A 24,210-nucleotide genomic window follows, 5' to 3' on the forward strand; every position below is an offset into this window, starting at 1 on the left:
TAACTCGTATGGTATAGCAATAATAGGTCGTGCCGCATTTTGGTTGTGGATTGTGTGAGTGTGTTTTTTTACTTTTATTTGTCAACGTCAACCACAAAATGAAGAAATAAACGAAATAGGATTTTATTATTTATTTCTATTCGGTCTGTAGAGGACGAAAAAAATCTAAAGGAAACACAGAAACATGTTTCAGTTTCAGTTGTCCAAGTAAACAATCGTACATTTTTCGATAATCATGTGTAGTTTAATGTGATTGTGTTGTTTTTAAACGATAAATAAATATAAAGTTTGGTGTTATAAAGATTTTGTTAATGCAATTTTTTCGGATATATTTCTTGAAAACCGAACACCAAAACCTACAGGTGGGCTAAACTTTCTCCCATGTCTGAAGACGAAATTTTAATTAAATTATTTCATTAAATTCGATGATAAATTACTCATTGTTCGGGAGTGGGCATTAAATTGTGAAGCTAAATAATCGAGTTTGGAAATTTGTAATTTTCTTTAACAATTTTTTTTTATTACAATCTACGTAAGCAAACAAAGATGACCCATACAAAATAATAAGTATACCTAAAAAAGTATACAGACTGAGACACACGGGACGTGTTCGGTTTAGAATTTTTATTTTCATTAAGTGATTGTTGAACTCTGATATATTCCAATTAGAAAAAGCATAATCAGAGAATTTTATTATATTAGCAGACGAGAGAGCGCAAACAAAAAACTAAAAATTGTTAAGATTTTGGCAAGTTTGTCACGATAAACTTACCTCTTTATCTAATAAACAATCATTCTCTCAAGGTATTTATTTCAAATCATTAAAGTTGAGTGGGCGTGTTTACATTACAAACATTTTCGCATTCCATTGATCTGATGGATAGAAATTAGATTGGTTATTAGTTTGTTTATTGTGAGCTTTAATGAAAAACATTAACATGACACGAATATAACGTGTTCTTTTATTACCTTTTCGAAATTGTTCTACATTAACATTATGTATTGAAATTCAACAGTTTTAAGTCTGGGCATAATATGAATGTCATTAAATTGTGGTGGTAAATTATGTTTTTATTTTTGGTGCGGTAGTGTTTGCGTTTAGTGTTACATTTAAAGAAAAACCTAAACAAGCCACATGTCTGCATCCATAGCGACGGGGTTTCGGCGTATAAAATTCATAGAGTGTGTAGATATATCTCAATGTTGCGAAATCGTAAATAACTCCACACGCAGGTGAAGATGGGAAGACTACTCGCCACTTTAGTTTTGTAAAGTAACCGAAAAAAAATCGTTTTTGTTGTTTTCAAAATATACATATCAGATTACCGAACACTCAACACAAATTATATTTGTACAGAGACCTTTTTTCGGCGGCTTTTCACGTCTGCCAATATTTCTCTATTGTTAAAGGTTCTTAGTCTTTCAGTAATTTTTTAGCGGAGAAGAGGTGAAATTGCCAAAATAGAATTTGTGCCACCGAGAATTGAAATACGACGGATTTCAATATCGATAACTAGATTGAAATGTCCAAAATTACAACACCCGTTTTCATGGCTTATTACAACACTCAAACCAGTGTTGAAATGAAATTCGTATGAGTTATTACAGCATTCGTTTTAAAAAAAATGCAAAGCAACGTGATCGATCAAATTCGAAGAGTGATTGTTTACAGTGAAAATTCTGAATTTTTGTGCATTTGTCTATTTCAATTCTCGGTTGGCACAAAGCATGATGTGTTACACGTATTGTAATGAGATTTTTTCAGCACACGACCCAATTTTCCTTACTCGCTCCGCTCGTAAGGAAAACTTGGGTCTAGTGCTGAAAAAATCAACATTACAATACTTGTAACACAACATACTATTAATCCACTCCAAAATCGTCGAACATTTAGAGAGACCATGCTTCTTAAGTTTAATCATCGATTCAAAGATTTTGTTTTTAAAAATATCATTCCAAACAATCGTACTAACAAGTTCTTTAATTTTCTCGATCCCGAAACAGTGACCATGGAAGGACCGGAAATAACATTTTTATTCCAATTTGGAAACCTTCGTGATACAGTAACCTGTGCCTGCAGTGCAATAACTCTAAAATCACTGAAAGATATGGCGTGCGAATTTATTAATTCTAAGGTAAGCAAACATACAACAAACAAAAAAATTCCTAAAAATAAAATTAACTCCAAACCACATCGCGCCATAATAAATTCACTCGAATTCGCTCTGGTTACTATCAGTAGCCGCTAATGGTTAATCGAAAACATAAAGAAACATTAAATTCCACTGATTACTCTCCCAAAAATAACAACATTAACCGTGTCACAATATCATATGATTCATCACCTCATCCATTTGTTTATAAAAAAACATCTTTATTTATGCTTCCGTTTCGTTTCCCATATCGCATCATGGTTGTATTAAATTTATACATTATAAGTATATACCAACGCCATTGAATTAAGGTGCTTAAATGTTAAAAAATTACTTTTCATTTTGACTAACACTTCAGGTCAATTTTTTTGATTTTTTCAATTTTATGATGAGGTAATATCTAGGATTGCTGACATACGTGATTCAATGATGTAATTGTGTTATTATTTTGCGATCATGACGTCAATTACGTATCAAGCGATGTATCGAGTTATATGCATTCGTTTTAAAATCAAAAGCTCTTGGGTATTTTTCAACAAAAAAAAATGTCAACAACTTTTTATCGGACATTTAATATCATTATTGTCATTCAAGGTATACGGGGGGGGGGGACATTGTTTAACATACCAACTGATATACACGTTTATCACTTATGTTATTGCTTTCTAACACTCTCTTTTTTGTGCTATTCATGATAACGATTCGTTTAGGCGAATTTGCCGATTAAATTTGTAAAACATAAATGTATCAATTTCGAAACGTTGTTGTTGATATGAAAATTACTCTGTATTAGGGTTGTAGGTTACATGCTGTTCGATATAACTCACGGCATTCGTATTACGGATGAATACAACAGCAACAAAAAAAAAACTCGACTCGCAGAGTGATAAGAGTTTTGTCGACGTTTTTGTTTTGCTTGAATCAACAGATTACGTTTATCAGAACTATCTCAATCAATTCAATTGTAGACTATTCGATTAGACGGAAATTGGTTGTAAATTTGTCGGATATCGGGCGGATGAAATGACTTGATGTGATCGAAATTTGGAAAGAAATGGTAAGGGCAATGATTCTTTGAACATAAACACAAACATTTTTTATCTGTGATTGACACAAACTATAGTTTGCTATCGCAAGTAGAATGATGTGTGAGTGTGTGTAACACTGCGACTGCCTTTCATGGAACGGTAATTATTTGTTTAACCAGTCGTTGTCGAAATTAAATATCGACGATTGTCTTCAAATCCTTACCACGAACGATAAACTACCGTTCACATAATGTATTCGTTCATTATGAATGACGAATAGATGTAGGATGAACAATGCTCGAGCAGTGCCACTGAAAATTGGAATTTGTAATCAAAGTCTTGGAACAGAGTACACGACCAGACTTCCTATGTATCAGATACTTTCAATAATTCCGTGAAATCAATATACTGCACTGATACCCTGATCGGTTTAGTAAGCAAATTCTGGATTTGAGCCCAAGCGCAAATATAATCATTGCTCTTACCAGATAAAACCATAAATGGCACTTTGCATGGCAATTGTTCCGTTAACAATTGTTAAAGCTTTGCGCTATAGCACTCTCCGAATTCTTCATTCAGTACAACGTAACACAGTTTGGATCTTTAAACATTAAACATTACAATACATCAGACTATGAAGATACGTTTCCGTCGACTAATTAACGAGACCATTGTTATTCGGACGTTGAACCAGCGAGCTGGATATTTATTTGCAGAAATTATTTTTTTTAACGAAAATCTTTTGTTTACAATTTTTAATTGCAAAAGATTTACTTGAATTCCGCTACGGTTTGAATTGGACTTAAAACGTAACGTTTTCAAGGTCAACTACTCCGAAATGACTTTTTCTTTTAGAAAAAGTAATTCCTTAATTGTCCGTAAATTTTTTTTTTCTATGATGAGCAAGAAATGCAATGGCAGTTCTCATCATTTTATTGAAATTGACAATAAATTATCGTTTTATTGTTACTGGTTATGTGATAGTAATTATAATTGATGAATCAACGTTTACTCATTAGAAACGTGGTAAATAAAATTGATTATATTTTATAATTACGTGTAATTTATTCAAATAAAAACGTTATTAAAACAATGTGATTATAATACTCATACCAAGACGCCGGTTTCACAGTTTTTCGTAATGTTTCCATCCAATGTGTCTATGGAAAGAGATGACCATTCATCAGCAGTTAACCCCAATTTATTTGGTTACTCCTGCTTTATCCATTTCTCTTCATTTATTTATGTGTTCCATCCATCTGCACTAAGTAAACTTGATAGAGCCTAGCCTATAACTGTAAGACATAAATTCACTTTTCTCTTCAGTCAAACAATATCACAAAATCGTTTGCTCAAATGAACGTTAAGTCTTCGATAACGAATTTATACACGACAAAAACACGTTTTGAATTCATTCTAATACGAAATTCGCCTGAAGTTAAAGAAATTTCGCATTGGTGAAAGAAGCACATCTTCTACAACTCAATTCATTCAATTATAAAGTTGGGATCAAAGGCAGCTATATATTCCAAGCATTTCCTTGACCAAATCGACATTAATTGAAAATGTTTTCTGCTTGCGATTGCACATCAACAACATCTGAAACGACAAAAACAAAACAAAACTTTGTTTGATCTGTTTTGGGAATTTGACCTGCAAAATCAGTAAAAGTATTGGAGCTCCCAATACACATTTAGGTGAAACTTGGGTGCTAAATCTATAAATATATCAGGCTGTCACCTAACTTTTACGTATTTAGCAGTGAGATTTCTCATTCATATATTTCTCACGTAAACGTAGATTCGAACCGCTCTTTCTGAAAAATCATCTGGACAATGTAGAAAAACCACTCAAACTCCATTATTTTGTAAGAATAAGAGTTTGCGGTTCGGCTATGGTTCTCTTATCCGCTTATATTGCTAGTTAGAGCTTGTATGAGCTCTACAATTCGTTCTACAACCTGAAAAAAATTTCCGCAAAATTTAGGTTTTTTTAACGTAAAATGTTTTACAAATCATCTACGCTCTGTCATATCCTGGCTGAGACTGTGACGACATATCGACGTCACGGAATTTCAACGGAGTCATGGAAAATAAACTTTCAGATTTCTCACTCAACATGTGCATATAATACCGGTTATAATACCGGAATTCAACAATTATATTGATATTCGATTTTACCACTGAAAGGCGTATTTCTAAGTGATCGTTACAAATTTCTGAAAAAACGATGATCATATTACGGTCATCATAATATCTGGTAAAATATTAGTTTTTGTAGATAGGTAGACTGTTGAAATTAATTGCAAAAAGTAAAACACACGAGCAACAACCAAACAATTTACTTGAATGCACTCTGTACAGTTGCGTCGTGGGCTGACACTCAATGATTCGTAACTAGAAATTTTAAAAATCATGCTCGTCTGCCACCTGTTATCATTTATATGATCGACAAGTTAACGTGAACCTTATATTATACTATGCATTATCGGCGACTGATAAGTGCACTGAAAAAATGTTCTACAAAATGAATGATAGGTGAAATAGACCCTGAGACGGAAAGTTGTTCGATATAGACGCTCGGTTAGTTTTCTTATTATCGGTATTTTATAGGTATATTAGGTAGAAAAAAAGTGGACTGGTTTCCGATAACAGTGACGCTTGCTGTCCTGCACACTTTTCGTTTTACTGAGAGCGCAATTCACTTTTCGTTTGCATTACAGATTCCTGAAAACGGCCTAAGTCATTTGCCTGAACGTCTACTTCTGTTTCGTCATGACTACACCAGCTCCAATGTATTACAGTTGGTGAATGCAGCGTCGGAAATAACTGACGAAACGCTAATCGAAATAGTACTAACCGCAACACGTAAGTATCGTTGTTTTCACTAAATGTTTAAACTTTGGTGTACTAATAGTGCAATAAGTAACATTTACCGCAGCTCTAACCTATGCAAACAATCACGATGACATACCAACCATTCGCCCGCACGCATTGGTAGTCCATTCATATAAGACGCCAACATTTTGTGATTATTGCGGTGAAATGCTGTTCGGTTTGGTGCGACAGGGACTAAAGTGTGAGGGTTGCAGCCTGAACTATCACAAACGGTGTGCGGTTAAAGTGCCGAACAATTGCAGTCGCAACGATCCAACGAGGCGATTTTCAACGCTACAGCCGCCACGTAGTCCATCGGGCGGCTCGAGTAGTTCATTGATATCTGAGGATCAATCGAATTCCGGTTCTGGTTCGTCGCTGGTAAGAAAAATGGCTCAAATTATCAAAGATATTTGATTTGATGTTGTGGATAGGCTACGGGACGTATCGAGGGTGTCAGGTTAAAATTTCATTATCAGGCTGAATTTAATTTTTACGGTCTGGACAATTTTTAGTCTCGCATAACCGACATTTTTAAATTTTATGAAATGGCGTCCCGTTTTAGCACAACATTTTTCGTATTATTAAAAAAAAAATCTTGAAATTCCACTGATGTAATTCATCCGTCCAATGATATTACTTCGTATAGTTACTTAATATCTAAATTAGTTTTATTTTCATACTACTATGAATGGTGTTGGGATCTGTGATCTGATCTGGTATATTCTAGAAAATTATATTCACTTTTTGTAAAACGTTTTTTTTTGTTTTTTTTTTTTTTAATAAATTTTTCTTTTACTCACATTTTTTTGGTATTTTTATTTGTTATACTCTGGAATATATCAGATCTACGAGAAGGATCTATTCCGCTAGTCAATAAGATGGTTCTTTATTTAACACTCAGACCCAGCCATTTTAGTTTAGCTAACAAAAACATAAATTTGTCAAACAGTTTAAGTGGACTATGAGAATTATCCTCATAACGACTTCTCAAACTCGTCTTTTAAAATGCTCATCACATATTGAGCGAAAATCGCGGCGAATCGATTAGAGACAAGAAATCTGCCGTGTTAAGCCGTACCTCATTGATTTTGTGCTTTGGAGAGCTTTCGAAAGCTTTGATCTTCCTTTGGATTCTATAGGAGAATTGAAATATTTCAGTGGAATACAAAAGAATCTTAAGGTTCTCGAAAGCTCGAAAGCAAAGACACAAATGCGATACGGTTTTTTTTGGCTTAAGACGGCACAAAGGGTGGGTCTAGTTATGAACTGAAATCAATGAAAGATTAGTTGGATTCACCAATTGGCTTTTTCTAGAGTCGAGCATATCAGATTTTTGATAATCTGACTCCCGTCTTGAGCTATATGAGTCATATCAACGAAAAAGAATTTTTTCTCTTCACCGCGCTCATCTACCCGTCCAAAACCATTTTTTGTTGTTGAATATTTGAAGAAATTCTTTATTGAACTCACTTTTGAACTCTGTTGTTCAAACTGACTGGTTGTACCTTGTCTGACTCGATTTCTTTCGTTAATTTGGTTTAACATTCAATGTAGAGTCTGTAGAGCCACCGATACTAACTTAGTCTTATCGCAATGAAAACGAAATCTTTGACTGAACTGAAAAGTTTGAAACGCCACCTCACTTTCCCTTGGCAAAACGTCTTGGTCCTAACTAAGTTTCCGTTCCTATTAACCAAAAAAGAAACGGTAGCGGCTCTAATGAAAAGCTAAGATGTGCACAGCGTTGAAATTCACTGATTTATTTTCTATTTTTAAAATATCTAGCAAGTACCACCCAGTACACGACATAGTCGCTCACCATCGTTGACGAGCCGAGGCAACAGTGCAACGGGTCGATGTAAAATTCCACACACATTCGCCATACATTCGTATACTCGGCCAACGGTATGTCAATTATGTAAAAAATTACTTCGTGGACTATTTAAGCAGGGTGTCCAATGCAAAGACTGTCATTACAATGCACATAAGAAATGTGTCGATAAAGTGCCGAAAGATTGTACGGGTGAAAATGAGATTGGCTCAAATGACACAAACGATAGCAGTATTAGTAGCGAACGAGATTCATTCTATCGTGACGAATTTGATGACAGTGATCTGGACGACAACCCATATAATAGCAATAGTAAAGGTAACAATGTGCCGCCGGTCAAATTGAATGGTTCATCGACATACCATGATTTGGATATCGATTCACTCGATATTGATGCGGAGCGTTCACGACAATCCAGTTCATCGTCATCGCCAAGCGCGAACATTCCACTCATGCGAATAGTTCAATCGGTGAAACACACAAAACGGCGCAGCGGCCAGGCGATCAAGGAGGGCTGGCTGGTTCACTTCACCAACAAAGAGAAACCAGTGAAACGCCACTACTGGCGCTTAGATTCAAAAGCAATAACTATGTTTGTGTCCGATCAAGGAAGCAAGTACTACAAAGAGATTCCGTTGAATGAGATTTTGACCGTTGACACTGCCAGAAATTTGTCTGGCAACGAGGCGCACTGTTTCCAAATTCGAACAGCGAACATTGACTATTATGTAGGTCAAGATCCATTACTTACGTATAAAGCTGGCGAGCCATTAGTTCTTCCACCACCCGACAGTGGCATTGGAGCGCATCTGGCAAAGAGCTGGGAGACAGCCATTCGTCAAGCGATGATGCCAGTAACTAGTAAGTACAGTATTGAGTTTCATTCACACATTGCGACACATTGATTTAAATTCTAAAAAAAAAACGTTTTTACGTTTCAAACAGGAACGTCTTCCGAGGCCGAAGAAAATGTGCAAGACATTGGTAAGCTGTATCAAATATTTGCCGATGAAGTGCTGGGTTCCGGTCAATTTGGTATTGTGTATGGTGGATTGCACCGAAAAACGCATCGTGAAGTGGCTATAAAAGTGATTGATAAACTTCGTTTTCCAACTAAACAAGAAGCTCAACTGAAGAACGAAGTGGCCATATTACAAAACATTTCTCATTGCGGGGTCGTTAATTTGGTAAGGTTTTTGTTCCTGTTGTCTCAGCCTTTTTTCGGACAATTAACTCCGATTGTCAGCGGTCACATTTAATGTTTTTTTTTCTTGTTCTAACTTTGATAGGAGCGAATGTTTGAAAATCCCGAAAAAATCTACGTCGTAATGGAGAAGCTAAAGGGAGATATGCTGGAAATGATATTGTCCAGCCAGCGTGGAAAGCTCAGCGAACGTGTTACGAAATTTTTAATAACTCAAATTCTGGTTGCATTGAAACATTTGCATAGCAAAAATATTGTTCACTGTGATTTGAAGCCGGAAAATGTAAGTCAATAATAGGACAAACACACAATACTATGGTGTCAATATCCCTTCGACCTTTATTGCAGGTGCTTTTATCATCTGATGCCGAATTTCCCCAAGTAAAATTATGCGACTTTGGGTTTGCCAGAATAATCGGCGAAAAATCATTTCGTCGGTCGGTTGTTGGAACGCCTGGTATGTCGCAAATTAAAAAGCGAATTGTCAGAAACAATAAAAAAATTGACGAAACTAATTTTCAGCTTATCTGGCTCCGGAGGTGTTGAGAAACAAGGGCTACAATCGATCGCTCGATATGTGGAGCGTGGGCGTTATAATATATGTGAGCTTAAGTGGAACGTTTCCGTTCAATGAAGACGAGGACATCAATGATCAAATACAGAATGCTGCGTTCATGTATCCATCGTCTCCGTGGAAGGAAATTTCTAGTGATGGTAAAGGCTTTGATAAAGCAAAATTTAATCGATCCATCTCTAATCATGTCGTCGGTTGTCTCCCCGTCCCATTTTAGCTATCGATTTGATCAACAATCTGCTGCAAGTAAAGCAACGAAAACGGTTCACCGTCGACAAGAGTCTCTTGCATACGTGGCTGCAAGATCCGCAAACGTGGCAAGATTTGCGACAACTCGAACGACAAGTGGGTATAAGATATTTAACGCATGAATCGGACGATGCACGATGGGCATTGGCCGGTCCTTGACCTATTTCACCGATTTCGCCGAGTACGTCACCGAAATTGGAGGCTGTTCGCGGAAAGGCGCTGAAATGGGTTCGAGGGCGACTCTGTCGCATTGTTAAGGCCTAATTAGTTTCCAGTTCATGAAGACTACACCCAGCAACAACAAACAAATTATTAAGAATTAAGGTAAACGTTTAGCATGTTAAGAACGTAATTACAATTTACAAGAAACGAGAAAGAAAGAAAAAAACATAAGAAAATTGTGGTAGATTTTGTTACAAAAAAAAAGGAATTGACAAAACTGAGTAGTGAAAAAGAGTAAACAAAAAAAAATATTTTTTAAAAATCTCATTATTAAGATTTCTACTTTCATGACTTTCATAATACTCTATTTCTCTAGATACTTTTCTCATTAAGTAAATGACAAACTTGTTTCTTAAATTAAATTTTTATTTTGCGAAAAACAAAATCTCTAAAACGGGAATTGATTCTCACAATCCTTTCTAAAATGATTTGCAGACTTGTCTAGTTAGACCTGCAAATTAGTGCAGAAAAAATCTTGCTGGCCATTTGGTGAACGAAACCCGTTTGCGTGCATTATAATATTTTGGCCGAAGCCAAACCTCTGAACAGGTCACCGTTATCTGAATCGGATCTGAAAATATCTCTGACCCCGTTTTGACCTGAACCTGATATGATCAATTTTGACCTTACCTGACTCGACCTGAAATCTTTTAAAAGTGAAATCACGTTGCATGTATTAAAACCTGACAGGTTACCTAAATAACTTGGAGGAAAATTTCAGGTTCCCTGAAACCATACCTGGTTCAGGCAAGAAAAGGTCAGGCCAAGCCGTCATTCCGACCTAAAAACAATTAGGTCTTTTCAATTTTAATGATAAAAAATTCGAATTTTTCGATGGGCAGACATTGAACTTTCTGGTTAAACTGGCTTTTGACTACGGTCAACCTATATCGAACTTAAAAATCTGAAAATCGACAAAAGTGCTAGCGCTGCTGACGAAAATTACCAGCAAAAATGCTAACTTCAAACGTTAATTAAAAATCAGAGACAAATCCAAATTTATGACTTCGTGTTTATACCCTAAGCCATTTACTTTCTTTGTACACTATACCATATGCATCTAAAGTCAGTAAGGGAAATTTTACAGAATACCAACATCAAATACGATTCGAACAATTTCTTAATTTTTCATTGCAATTCGATTTCTACTCGAAGGTGAGATTAGTATTTTTTTAGCGATAGACCTCAAACATGGGGTGTACGATGTAATTAAATGATTTGAGATCGTTTCTGATTTATCATTGATTCAGAGTCGATTTTTTAAAACATCCTCTTGCACGCAAAACGCTAAATACCGCTTGTCACGTAGAATCTCCGAACTTCAAAGACTAGTCAGTCGATCAGCGTTAGAGGACGGTGGTCCCGTCTTTAAAAAAATTAATTATTATCTCTATTACACTGCTGTATACTGCATCTTGTACCTTATTTACAATTTTTATTTATATTTTCGTGTTTCTCTTTTTTATTTTTATTTTGTTGTGTTTACAGTATTTCATAAATACTTTTATTTATTAAAACTATTTTTAAATTTTAAGAGATGATGGTTCCAATCGTTTTCGGCAAAAAATGCACTACAATTTTAGACAACGTCCGTATTGGACGGATTACGTTTTTGACTTATATATTGTAAGAGGACGTAAAACATGAAAATTATAAGTCCACTCTCCATGAGACGAAATGGCGACTTTAGTTTATTTGTCGATTTATACCAGCCGCAGCCTGGTAAAAAGTGCCACAAAAACGTAGCCTTAAATCTATTGTCTTCTGAGAAGTGAGACTACGGTTTTAGTATTTTCCGAGACGTTTCTCATAACGTTTAAGTTTTACATTTACTATAATTATAAGTCAAACTGTCGCAATTACTTAACTTTCCATTCGAACAGTTGAAACCCTGCTCTCACGCAAACCAGAGCGTAGCTCCATTATTTCAACGATTTACACACAGCAGCAGTTCTTATTTTAAAATAATAAATCCATCCCACATGACTAGACAGCGTTTGGTGCCTTCGATTTTTGGTTTTACCTTTGCCGTTTTACATTTCTTGCGCGGCGTTCGACTATCCACATAATTATTCCTCATACGAAAGAGCCAATTTTCATTACTGAATAAGCATAAATCGTCTCGTTGAAGTACTGTTTAGTTTGGCAGCTAATTTTAAAAGCGTTATTGTCTTTATGAGTAATTATTATGATGTTGTCAGCGCACGTATATTTCCAAGTTGAAGTGAAAATCGAAATTTGGTCTCTTGAACATCCGGGATTTACAAGGATTAAAACTATTTTCAATTAATAGTAATACAATTTTTTTTAATGATTCGTTAAACTCTTCTTTATCAATGGTATGTTGCTTTCCGCATCCTGTCGACATTGTTTATTATGAGTTGACCCTATTGCTGATCATACGATTTTACAATGTACTTATGACCAGGCTGCCATTAAATGACCAGGCTGCCATTTTTAATATTCCTTCAACAGTGGTTACTTCAACATCTTCAGCTCCTAAGGGAATATAAGGGCTCCGACCTCACCTGGGTTAAAATTCATAGTTGAACATGGGGACAATGTGTTAATGAGGTTTTTGGTTAATGTGTTAATCTATTTACAATATTAGGAATATTAGGAAATATGTGCGCCAGGTGAGCCAAATAGTGTACTTTTGCTTTATTTTTCTTTTCTTAGCTAAATTTTGAAGAATCAAATTCGTTTAAAATGCACTAATTAACAAAAGTCTCAATTTTAACTATTAATTATATTGGAATCTCGAGTTAAACTCGTTCGCAGAACGATTGGAACCGTCATTATTAGTGATAACGATATTGTGTGGAAGACGCAATTAAAACATTCTACTTTTTGTAATAATTTTTTTTTATACTTATTGATCTAAATGTTGAAAACATTCTATTTTTTGTTCAAAAATCAGCTTTGTTTTTATCTTTTTGAATCTAAAGGTAATCTTTATCAATTAGTATACTTCATGGCACATTTTATACGTCAAAGTCACAAATTTCTAAGATGACAAAGATAAACAGTCATTAAAGGTCTGGTACCGAAAAACTTTTAATTTTAATTTTTGTGACTCGATTCGGTTTTGTTTCTATATTGCCCAACAATCAACAATACAAAAACTAACTAGCAAAACATCTTAACATTTGATAATCAATTAACTCTTTGTGTCCGATCATCCTTTCATTTAATTCTACGTTTCTATATGTTGCTAATACCTTTCACATTTTTTGGTAAAAAATTGACATTTGAATGAAGACTTTTTGTGCATTATCCTCGGCACTGAAAGGATTTTTTTATCAGACCTGGAAAATATTTTTTTTTGTAAATTTTAAGACACCGGGATGTACAAAGTAAAACATATTTTCTATTGTGCCATTTTCACCTCACATAGACGACAAATTATATTCGACAACTCATCTTCCAAGAAACAGGTTCGAATATTTGATTGAGACTAAATTCGCCATAACCTAGAATTGATCAACGCTCAGCTTAATGTTACCGAATCTACCCTCACTTCTAAAATTATTACTTTTCACAAATTACACAAACTGTTGGCATCCGCACGGAAAATTCGTGGATTTCGTTAAAGGCTGTGTAATTTATAATGTGGCTGCAGTTCTTATAATATAGCTGCAAGACTTATAAAAATATAGCTACTGAACGCATATCCTATTAATGTTGGTTATTTACCTGCAATGTGAGTTACACAACTATATTATAGATTACAGAGCTACATTATGCATCGACAACACATGTTATAGCTAGGATTTGCATATTGTGGCTGTGTACTCTATATCATAGCTGTGTAACGCATATTTGACGTATGAAAAATATAGCTGTGTGCTGCATATCAGAAAATGTATGGGACCATGCATTCAAGTTGTGATTCGTACTGACGCTTGGTCGGACTCAATGTTAACAGATAAAGAAAAATCGTAAAATAGCTTGGCTGATTTTAATAAAGCTTGATTGTCAGGTTATAGAAATACCTCTTCAATAGTCAAAATCCGTGGAAACACAGACGAATGAAAGTATATATCCGTATATATCAGAAATCTCATGCATTAGAAACGAATTAAGCCAAGTAACTGCTCCCAAATGTCAAACTAGGAATTTCACAGAAAACAATTGAATAGGCGATTCTTCATGCAGGCAGTCTCAATTCACTTTCTTTCAGAACCTGAAACAATGCTCCAATGACAACTCACTAAAGTAAAAATGCTAAATATGAATACTACAGACTTGAATTAGGCTGTGTGCCTTATAATATAGATGCAGAATTTATATTGCGGTAACAACGCTTCGAAATAATGACGTGTTAAAGCACAAGCAAAATTAGCACAACAGCATCATAGGTGACGGTCGGATTCTCAGGTTAAGCATCAATGGGCGCGGTTAGTACTTGGATGGGTGACCGCAAAATTCATGAAAGTTTAGGAAAAAATTTTATTTCTCGAGATAGATTTGAAACGCGTCTCACAGCTATAATATAAGTTACACAGCTATTTTAACTACAGTCTTCGCAATATGCATTACACAGCTATATGCCAAAAAATGGGGGTGCTAAGTCCACTTATAGATCTCACACGCATATTGGGATTTTCCGTGCGGTTAAAATTGTGCTGGTATCAGCATTCATTTCTTAATTGTGAGTACTAAGAACTTGAGTAGAATGCCAAATATATTACACCTGAAAGAGAATATTTAGCTCAGCAAAACTCTTGACGGGTTATTTATCTCAATTCTAAAAATACACTATCAAGTCAAGATCCCTAGTGCATGGTCAATTCAATTTAAATATTGTGACTCGCTATTTTACAACTAACAAACTAACTCAACATTGGTTCGATTCTTCTCGTAAGCGCAAACTGAAAATTTGTTTAGAACGATAATAATATTCTAAATGCTGTCAAAACGCAATCTGAGTCTGAGTCTATAAATAAATCATATATCAAATTGTTATTTAGTGAATACAGAACAGTTTTTGTTATTGTAATAATCGATGCAAAATCTAAACATTCCTGTGCACACAAATTGTCGGCTAAAAATGCAACGAAAAACAATAGTTATTTACACAATAAGAGAGGAAGTAGTTCTTTGCTGGTCTGCAGCCGAAACCGAGTGCAGGGGCTGCAAACTCGTAAAAAACGTACTATCTCCGTTTGCATACTATGGAATGCGTAAGCTTAAGTTTATGCTCCTTTGAGGCTGATAGCGGAAAGAGTTACTGACGCTCCTTGATATGCACAAGTATTTACAAAATTCTCCACCAAACATAAACAGCAAGAACAAACAACATTTAAAATAACGAAACATTGAATATTCATTGATATAAATCCGTGTGAATGATTTTTTTTTTTTGATTTTGATTAATATGACAAATATTTGTATAAAGTGCCTAGTGATTTAAACGTGTCAAATTTTGTAAAATGCACAGTTGAAACATTTTTTAGAAATAGAAATTTACCAATAACAATTTTCTCACATCCTCAAATTTAACAATGGTAATAACATAAAAAAACAAAACAAACATTCGTAATTCTATAATATTAATAGTAATAACAATGAAACTAAGAAAACGTAGAACATTTCAACAAAGATAAAATAAACAACAAAATAAAATAAAAATAAATTAAAACTAAAAAATAAAAACAAATTTACAATTTAAAATATCCTTTAAGAATGAAATAATAAATAAATAAAAAATGAAACGAAATAAAAATTTGCAACAATTACAATTGATCAAACATTCCAGATAATATTATAAACAATAATTGAATCAATATAGTCAATCCAGTGGCCAATTCGTATCTGGGTACCATTTCATTTAAAAAAATTATTTTAAAAAAATTCGTTTTCCAACAAAATTGCAAAGTTTTGAATATTTTATTAAATCTCACAACAAGTCAGTCTTACCTTACCGGACCTGAAAATATCTGAACTTATTTGCACCTGTCAGATTTCAGGTGAACCTAAAACCTGACCTGTCAGCTTTGGATAAATTAGATTCCGGTCAGGTGATATAGTTTGTCTTTATGAAATTATCTGACCTGTAGTTTCAGGTCGAGTCTGATCGGAATTCCAAACATTTTATAGAACAAAAAAAAAATAATGGTGCAGCGCCGATTGTTCATATGACAGTATCAATAAAGAAAGCTCGGTTCGGATTATTTTCCATTTTCTATTAGGATTTTCACAAGTTTTATTTAAAAAAATCGTCAGATCTGAATACAAGATCTACAAGTAACGTCACTGTATAACCATTAGATCTGTTATTTCTGTTTATTAAACGTTTGACGAATGTTTGATACACAATCTTTTACTTCATTAGTTCAATATACATTTTCTATTTGATACATTTCGACCTGACCTGACACATTCAAGCTTGGTGCCTTTGCACACTTCATAATCTATACAGCTGGTACCCAGTACAGCAATTATAAATACAAAGTAAGGGCATCGTTCAAAATATATGTCGAAAATTTGGGACGGATCGAGTTCCCATTGACAAGAAAGGACTGATTCCCAAACGGACGCAACAAATAGGTGTCATGAACCACGTTAAAGATCTTCAGTATAATTGACTTGGTTGTTCCCAAAAAAATTCAAAAAACTGTGCGTTATCGTTTGATATATTTTGACATATATATAGCTATTTTCCTAACTTATGTGCGTTAATGTAGACAGTAATAACAGTGAAGTTATGAACAAGATTTTATGACAGTGTGATCATCATTTTTACAAATGTCATGTTTACGCACTAGTGCGTAAAATGAAACTTTATTTACGCACTACTTTATAATTTATTTATAACATTGCCACCCGTAAAAAATTTAACCAAGTTATACACGAGATGGAAACAAGTAGACTTATTGGGTCGACGATTTGATCACATATTTGATAAATCGATTCACTAGTTGTTTTCTCCTCGATTATGTAAACAATAAAATATAAAAATTAAATAACCCATAACATGTGAGACATCGAGATCACTTTACTATTTTTTCATAGTAGCCAAAATGATAGCTTTACTGAATGTGACCGTAAAATATTTTTTTTAAATAGAAATAACCTTTTTATATTTAACAATTGACATATACCATACACCAATATCTCTAACCAGTGAAACACTTTTTGTAAGGAGAAACAAATTCAACGATTTTGTCTCTCATTTTAAAACAAAAATAAAACTTCACAGTTTATACAGTTGAAAAATCTGAATCTATTGCACAAAACGAAGAGATTATAATTTACATAGTTTACAATAGTTTAACAAGTAAAGACAGAGTTACTTAAACATACGAAGAAAAGCGAAAGGTAGGAAAACGACAAGAGAAAAAAGAGAGGAAAATAACATAAGCAATGTGCACAAATTCGTTCTTATATTTCTGAGAAAAAATGTTCCCATTTGAATGAAACTCGCGTGCGTCTATGTCTAGACGTATGTACGTCACCACCACCCACCACTCCCAAAATGTTTTTATCACATACCACGAGACCGCAATAGTTATTTATTCATAACTAGAAAGGAAAAATTTGCGAGGCGAAGCCGAAGTTACTAATAACACAAAAATGAAACATGCCATTTGACGATCTGATGAAAACAACAATGGAATATATTAGAATATATTTTCTTTTCACCTAAAACATAGTAAAATTTAATAGTTTTTATCTCGTTTTTTGAGAGACTGGTTTGCATGATAATTCAATTTTTTTGCTATTATGTTGGATTTTCATTCAAACCTTGCTGTCAAATTACCTTAATAATTTTTGTGCTGTATTCTTCTTTCATTGATTGACCCATCCCTAATTCTTTTTTATGTTGACCAATTCGATAGATTTAAATTTTCATCATAGCAATTCAAATTGAAGAATATGTTAAAATCAGTGGTTGGTGGTTACTAATTAATTAATGAATAATGACTGTTAAGTTTGAAGCCTAAAGCTATAAGACTATTAGAACAGTCCCACCAGTCGAAACCAAAATTCACAATGCAGATTCATTAATAAGGCAAAACGTTTTCTAATAAGTGATACTGTGAAGAGAGTTTTACCGAGAAAATACTCTTCGATTGAATACAATAGAAAAAAAGCGTTGTGCTGTGAAGCTGTAACTGGAATTCTGGGTTTGCTTTCGGTAAGGTTAATTTTAAAATATAAAGAAAAAAAACCTTTTTGAGTAAATAGTTTTTTGTCTTCCACGTTTTATTCCGTGTTAAACTTAACCAATGAAAAAAATGAGCACAAGAAAATAAGATCTTTAAATGGAAATTAAATCTTAAATTACATTTTCTACAAAATGTTAAAGTTGTAGCGTCGTGTAAGCAGCTATTGACTATTTCAAATTAAATTCTATTTCCAATGAGTTGTAACTTTTAATCTTTTTTCGAAAAAGAAATAAAACAAAAACTTTATTAAATAAAACTAATAAATAAATGAATAAAAAAAAATAATTATAAATAATATTGATTATAGTGAACTAGAACTCAGTAAATATACAAAAATATGCACAATTTGTTAATAATTTTTAAGAAAATTAATTATTCAATAAAAAAATTTGAAAAAATTTAATTCGATCGTTTCTGGATTCGATTACACATTTATGAGATATGAACAGCTTCCTGATCCAACTAAATTCACGAATTGATTCACTACACTACAAAGAGTTCAAAGGCAATCCAATTAGAAGAGTTGCAGACGAGCTGCACCAGATAAATATATTACTAACAAAAGGTAGCGGAAATTTGCCCACTGGAAACTTGCTTTCAGTCAATAACTATAGTGTTTTCTCTAGTAAAATGGCATACGTAATGGTTCGGAGATTGTTATTTTCACTTTTTTGATTGCATCTTTCGGATTCGGCTCGAGCTGCAAAATAAAAATCTCCGGACCAGTGCGTCATCAAACTGCTTCCTAGTTAGGTAAATGATGACGAATTATACAATTTAGTTTATCCTTATCTTGACAAATGCATAGAAAACATAACACAATTGGTGCTTTGGAACATTATGGAACGATATCTACTTCTTCCTTCTACTACTTCTTTTATCGTTCAACGATTTTCAAGGAATTCTATGGAATATTAGAACTTCGAGAATTGTCTCTTAATTTCTCGCTCTTATTTACCATAAGAATTGACGCCTATTTCAAATACAAAATGAATCGTCAGTCCTGATTGAATAAAAAAAATGGTTTTAACACATTGATTTTTATAACCAGTTTACGGATGTTTAATGTGCCTGCCAGTATCTGCATTGACTAGCAATTACCGTATAGAAGAAAAAAATGTTGTTAATTTTTCTCTAATTCGTTAAAAACAATTTAGTGGCATCGAAGAAAGTAAATGGTCTCATTGCGTTTGGATCACTATTCGTTCATTTTGACGACTTGATCGAAGTATGCCTTATGTTTTGAACCATTTGAAACCCAGCGGATAGTTTTAAAAACCTAGCGAAAAATGTTTTTGAGTCAGATAATGGTGCGACGACACCGAATCGGGAAATAATCTTATGAAAGCCGATTTGGGCCGATAGGTAGCGTCAAAATAATAAATATTATGCACCTGTGTCCTAATGTTTATTTTGATGAGTGTTGGTGATTGTGATACTAAGCCGAAGGTGCGGATCATAATCTAACTCGTCAAAATAAACATTTGGATATAGGCGCATGTCATTTTTTATGTGTCGATGTAAAGAAAAACCCAAACTCGCTCTCCAAGCTGATGCATAATGTTAGTCTTACCACACAGACGCATATAAATATCGATATTGATGTATATTGAATTTCTATTCTGTTCAAATTGAAAAAAATCTTGTAATCGCATTTGGTACAGTACTCCAGCTATGTAATAGCAATTTATGCAGCAAGTTACGAAAAGTGGTGGTTTTATCAGTAGATGTGAACACTGCAAAGCTCTACGTACAACGTTTTATGCACTTTCATTTTAAAACCACTTTTACATGCGTCGACAACCATACTTTTCATGTTTCAAGCACTTCTTTCGACGCTCTCAGTATGTAATATATATTATGTACCTGTTGCCAAGATTGTTATTTTGACGTGTAGGACATTATTGCCAGAGCCGAAGGCGTGGGCAATAATGCCTACACGCCAAAATAACAGTCTGGCAATAGGTGCATACCATATTTTATCTGTCGAGAACAGATATATCGAGATAAGTAAAAACTCCCTAGGGAGACAAGCTCGAGATTATCGTTCTAGACAGATAAAATCCATTACGTAACTCGGAATAAAAATTAAAAGTCTCGTTTTCGTGTGTTTATTGACCTATGCTTTGCCCCGGATCAACAAAATTCACAAAGAAAACTCTACTTTTCATCATTTTATCCCTAGTTATGTAATAGTATTTTCATGTGTCGGGGCCGAAAATGAGGGAGTTTCGATATTTTTCTCAGGTTTTCGACCGCTTACATGAAAATTTTTTTGAGTATCTGTTTTGGACGATTGATTTTAGGCAATTTCGCTTGTTGTAGCCCGAACGAAGTGAAACACAAATAACTATTTATCGCATATTCACCTAGGATATATAAACAAACATTATACTTCCGTAAATTGTCAAAGTGTCATTCGCATATCCTGTTGTCTCGTTTTCGCTTAAGGCGATAAAAAAGAATATGCACGTATGACAAGCCGTCTCGGCAAGCCTCGACCGCTTTGTCATACGTGCATAATATTTATTACATGACTAGGTATAAAAAGATGAAAAGTAGAGTTTTCGTGTGAATTTTGTTGATCCGAGGCGAAGCCGAGGTCAATAAACACACGAAAACGAGACTTCATTTTTATCCCGAGTTATGTAATGGATTTTACATGCTGAGGGCGTCGAAAGAAGTGCTTAAAACATGGAAAGTACGGTTTTCGACGCATGTAGCATGTAAAACACTATTTCATGCAAAATTTTATTGAAGCGATCAATCCTGTGGTTTTTGGTACGTAGAACGCTTGCTTCATAAGCAAGAGGTCCACGGTTCAAATCTCGATGGGTGCATAAAACAAAAATTTTATTTCCAAATTCTCATTAATATCTTCATGCACTCTTCATGCATAAAAACTATTCCGACACCTTTCGGTGAAAGTCCGAAGCAATACAACGCAACATCTAAAAAATAATTATTTTTTTTAATTTCCAAAGAAAAGGATACGTTGCTTTATCGAATGGTAGGCATGGTCATATGCACTTCATACCGTCTTATTGAATTTATTGTTAAAACAAGTTCTTAACTAATTGCCGGCCGGCAACAGAGAAGCGATCGCTTGGTAATTTCAGTCGCAAGGTATATAAAAATCGCTGCACATTTTTTGCATTTCTAGTTAACGTTTGGTGACCGGTCGGTTAAGAACAGTAACATGAAAGTTATAGTAATTCTCTTTGTACTTTGTTTCGGTGCTACAATAATATCATCAGCTCTATCGGACGATGATGTTACAGTAGGCAAAGAGTGGTGGAATGAAAATTATTATCTCAAATTTAATTCACCCGGTGGAAAGACTTTCTATGTCGATTTCACCAATGGCATTATTGGTGATTAAATAATTTTGTCAGCTGACATTATTTCGAAAATAATTTTTTTGTTCTAGATCGGGAGAAAGATTCTGCCCCTCGAGTTAAGAGAATAAGTCCCCTTGTGTTAGCTTCTATCATTGGAGTGCCGCTGCCAAAACCAAAAGTACCGTTCATTAGTTTCGTTTCGACGGATTTTAAAATTTACGAAATTTATTTTGATAATGACAGTCAAAAACCTAGATTGGGTATGTTATGATTGGTGTCAATCAACTCTCAGTTGCATACTAACAATATTAGCGAAATTTTAGAGGAAAGCGAATTCGTTTACGAAAATAAAAATGTGTTGATTCGACCTCGTCTCGAATCATTCGTGGGGCCGAATAAAAAACTGTACCAGGTTGTTTATAACGATGGCAATGCAATCGATATTGCAGGTAAATGGTAAATTTTATTTAAAAAAAAGTAACTTTCGTGAAAATGGAAAATTTATCTGCAGAATCACCAGACGTCTTGAATCACTTTCAAATCAAAACTTTTGGTCCCTACGAAAAATTTGAGCATACTTATGATTTTTCAGAAGATGGTACCAACATAGTAAGCCATAGTGAGTGAACTAAATAGTTAAATTGTCCAATACAACCAATTAAAAGTTTCCAATTATACCCTGAAGCGATATTACCTATTCCGGTGCAGGCAAATCGTTCGATTCCATTACCAGAACTGGGACCAAACAGTTTAATTGAAGAGAATTCCATTCAAACATTTGTTAAATTCAACTCACCTAGTGGTACAGAATACCACATCACAACACAACTGAATATCGGTTCGCAAATAAAAACGGTAAAATGGATTTCATGATGATCGAAAACTAATCGAAGAATCTTTCAGTACCGATTCAAAATGATGTGAAGGAAACATCTTACATCACCTTCACAGAGTCTAATGGACGAACATATGACATCAATATTGACGAGAAAAATGGCAATGCAACCATCGGTATACGTTTTCTGATGATTAAGCTAAAAGCTTTTTCTTCGAATTTTCTAATTTTCAGCGGAGAAAGATGCAGTTGAAAGTTTCTTTGGAAGTCAGCGACTGTACTCATTTGTTGCACCGAATCAAATCTTATATCGAATCGAATATAAGATCGAAAGTGGCCAAGAAGTGCCAACGTTAGGTAATCCATACTTTTCTATCCCGTTAATTAACTGAAAAGTAATTTAAAATGGATCCATTTTTCAGTGTCAAGTTCTAGTGATTCTTCAGATTTGCAAGTAACACTACTGGAACTGAAAGGTCACTACAACAGATATGTTAAGTACATATTTTCAGACAACGGAAAGAAACTATTCGATCGAGGTTTGTACGCATTTGCTAGAGATTAAGAACAAAAAAAAAATTAACAATTTAAAGTGGACGAAATTGACTGGACGCCACTAAATGAATTACCAGCGGTGCCAGTAGAAGTCGTGACTGCCGATTATTTAATGACTAACTTACCGTTTTTGACCTTATACACACCCAGCGGTAACAATTATTACATTTTCAAGAATGGTACACATGTGAGCATTGGTAAGTCATTATTTTTGCATTGCAACTATTTTCTTGATGACGATGACGACTAGGCATTAGGAAGACCTAAAGTTTCATCTTATATTAACAAAATTTCCACTTTTCGTAGCTGTCGATAAAGAAGCCGGGCATTCGGATAGCTCATTGATAAGCTATTTCCCCTCCGACGGCAGAAAAGTCAACATTAATTTTGTGCATGGTGCCGATCCTATTCTGGGTACGTGGATATTTAACTAAAAATGATAGCTTCGATTTGCTATGAGATCTTTTTTTGAGTAGAAAGGGAAGCCGAGCCGACTGGCAAAAAAGACCTATTCTCATTCCAGCTTGTGTCATTTACTACACCCGATCAAAAGGAATATAAAATCACATCAACAATAGGGGATGATGATGAACGAAAGATATCGATTCAGCCGCGTAAATATTATATGATAATACATAACAGGGACGTCTGCGAAATTTAGACATGAATTTGGACTGTTTGTCAGCTAGTCCACTCATACAAACAAAAGTGCTGGTACGAATTTATGCATAGTAGTGGGGAACCGTTAAAAGAATTACAATCAGTTTTGTTTGTATTGGATCAGCTGAAACAAATTCCAATGACGCTCCTTGTATGTGACACTGAGAATGATTCTACTTTTGTCTCTCGCAGCATCTCAAGTAAAGGAACCGATTGATTTACCTCCCGCGGACGGTTTATCCGTAACAATACGGAGCGGAGAAGGTTGGAAATATATCTATCGTTTTACATGGAATGGTGATAAGCTGGTTGAAAGTAATTTATATTTTTATTTTTGTATAAATATCCGATTTTTACATTTTTCTTTTATTCGGTGTGACAGCGTCTAAATCCAAGGCATACATCACAAAGTATGAACTTCTTACATCTCTGATTGGAAAATAAGAAATAAAATTAATTTGAAAGCAATGTGGAATGTTTTGTATATAACAAGTAAAATATTTGT

At 34.3% G+C, this 24,210-nt stretch overlaps 2 protein-coding genes across 7 annotated transcripts; both read left to right on the top strand.

Annotated features, from left to right (window-relative positions):
* Nucleotides 1-58: 58 nt before the first annotated feature.
* LOC119081788 (serine/threonine-protein kinase D1) lies at nucleotides 59-15,393 on the top strand. 6 transcript variants are annotated; one of them, XM_037191028.1, is made up of 10 exons: nucleotides 59-362; nucleotides 2,005-2,135; nucleotides 5,904-6,048; nucleotides 6,122-6,438; nucleotides 7,846-8,752; nucleotides 8,837-9,078; nucleotides 9,181-9,378; nucleotides 9,444-9,552; nucleotides 9,618-9,809; nucleotides 9,887-15,393. In XM_037191028.1, the coding sequence occupies exons 2-10, from the start codon at nucleotides 2,010-2,012 to the stop codon at nucleotides 10,075-10,077; spliced, it is 2,427 nt and encodes an 808-aa protein (XP_037046923.1). In that variant the 5' UTR covers nucleotides 59-362; nucleotides 2,005-2,009; the 3' UTR covers nucleotides 10,078-15,393. The 6 variants fall into 6 exon arrangements, with proteins under 6 accessions (XP_037046923.1, XP_037046896.1, XP_037046905.1 ...); XM_037191001.1 differs by having other exon boundaries at nucleotides 89-362; nucleotides 6,107-6,438; XM_037191010.1 differs by lacking the exon at nucleotides 59-362 and adding an exon at nucleotides 650-804 and having other exon boundaries at nucleotides 6,107-6,438.
* Nucleotides 15,394-21,481: 6,088 nt separating this feature from the next.
* On the top strand, nucleotides 21,482-24,192 carry LOC119082102. Its single transcript, XM_037191475.1, has 13 exons — nucleotides 21,482-21,688; nucleotides 21,745-21,915; nucleotides 21,979-22,104; nucleotides 22,167-22,274; nucleotides 22,341-22,493; nucleotides 22,559-22,666; nucleotides 22,725-22,847; nucleotides 22,913-23,029; nucleotides 23,084-23,242; nucleotides 23,352-23,459; nucleotides 23,522-23,659; nucleotides 23,898-24,020; nucleotides 24,088-24,192. Exons 1-13 carry the CDS (start codon nucleotides 21,514-21,516, stop codon nucleotides 24,147-24,149), a joined length of 1,671 nt encoding a protein of 556 aa, XP_037047370.1. The 5' UTR covers nucleotides 21,482-21,513; the 3' UTR covers nucleotides 24,150-24,192.
* Nucleotides 24,193-24,210: the final 18 nt, after the last annotated feature.

The sequence above is a fragment of the Bradysia coprophila genome, chromosome X (genome assembly GCF_014529535.1).
Source record: "Bradysia coprophila strain Holo2 chromosome X, BU_Bcop_v1, whole genome shotgun sequence".
In the NCBI taxonomy this organism is placed as follows: Eukaryota; Metazoa; Arthropoda; class Insecta; order Diptera; family Sciaridae; genus Bradysia; species Bradysia coprophila.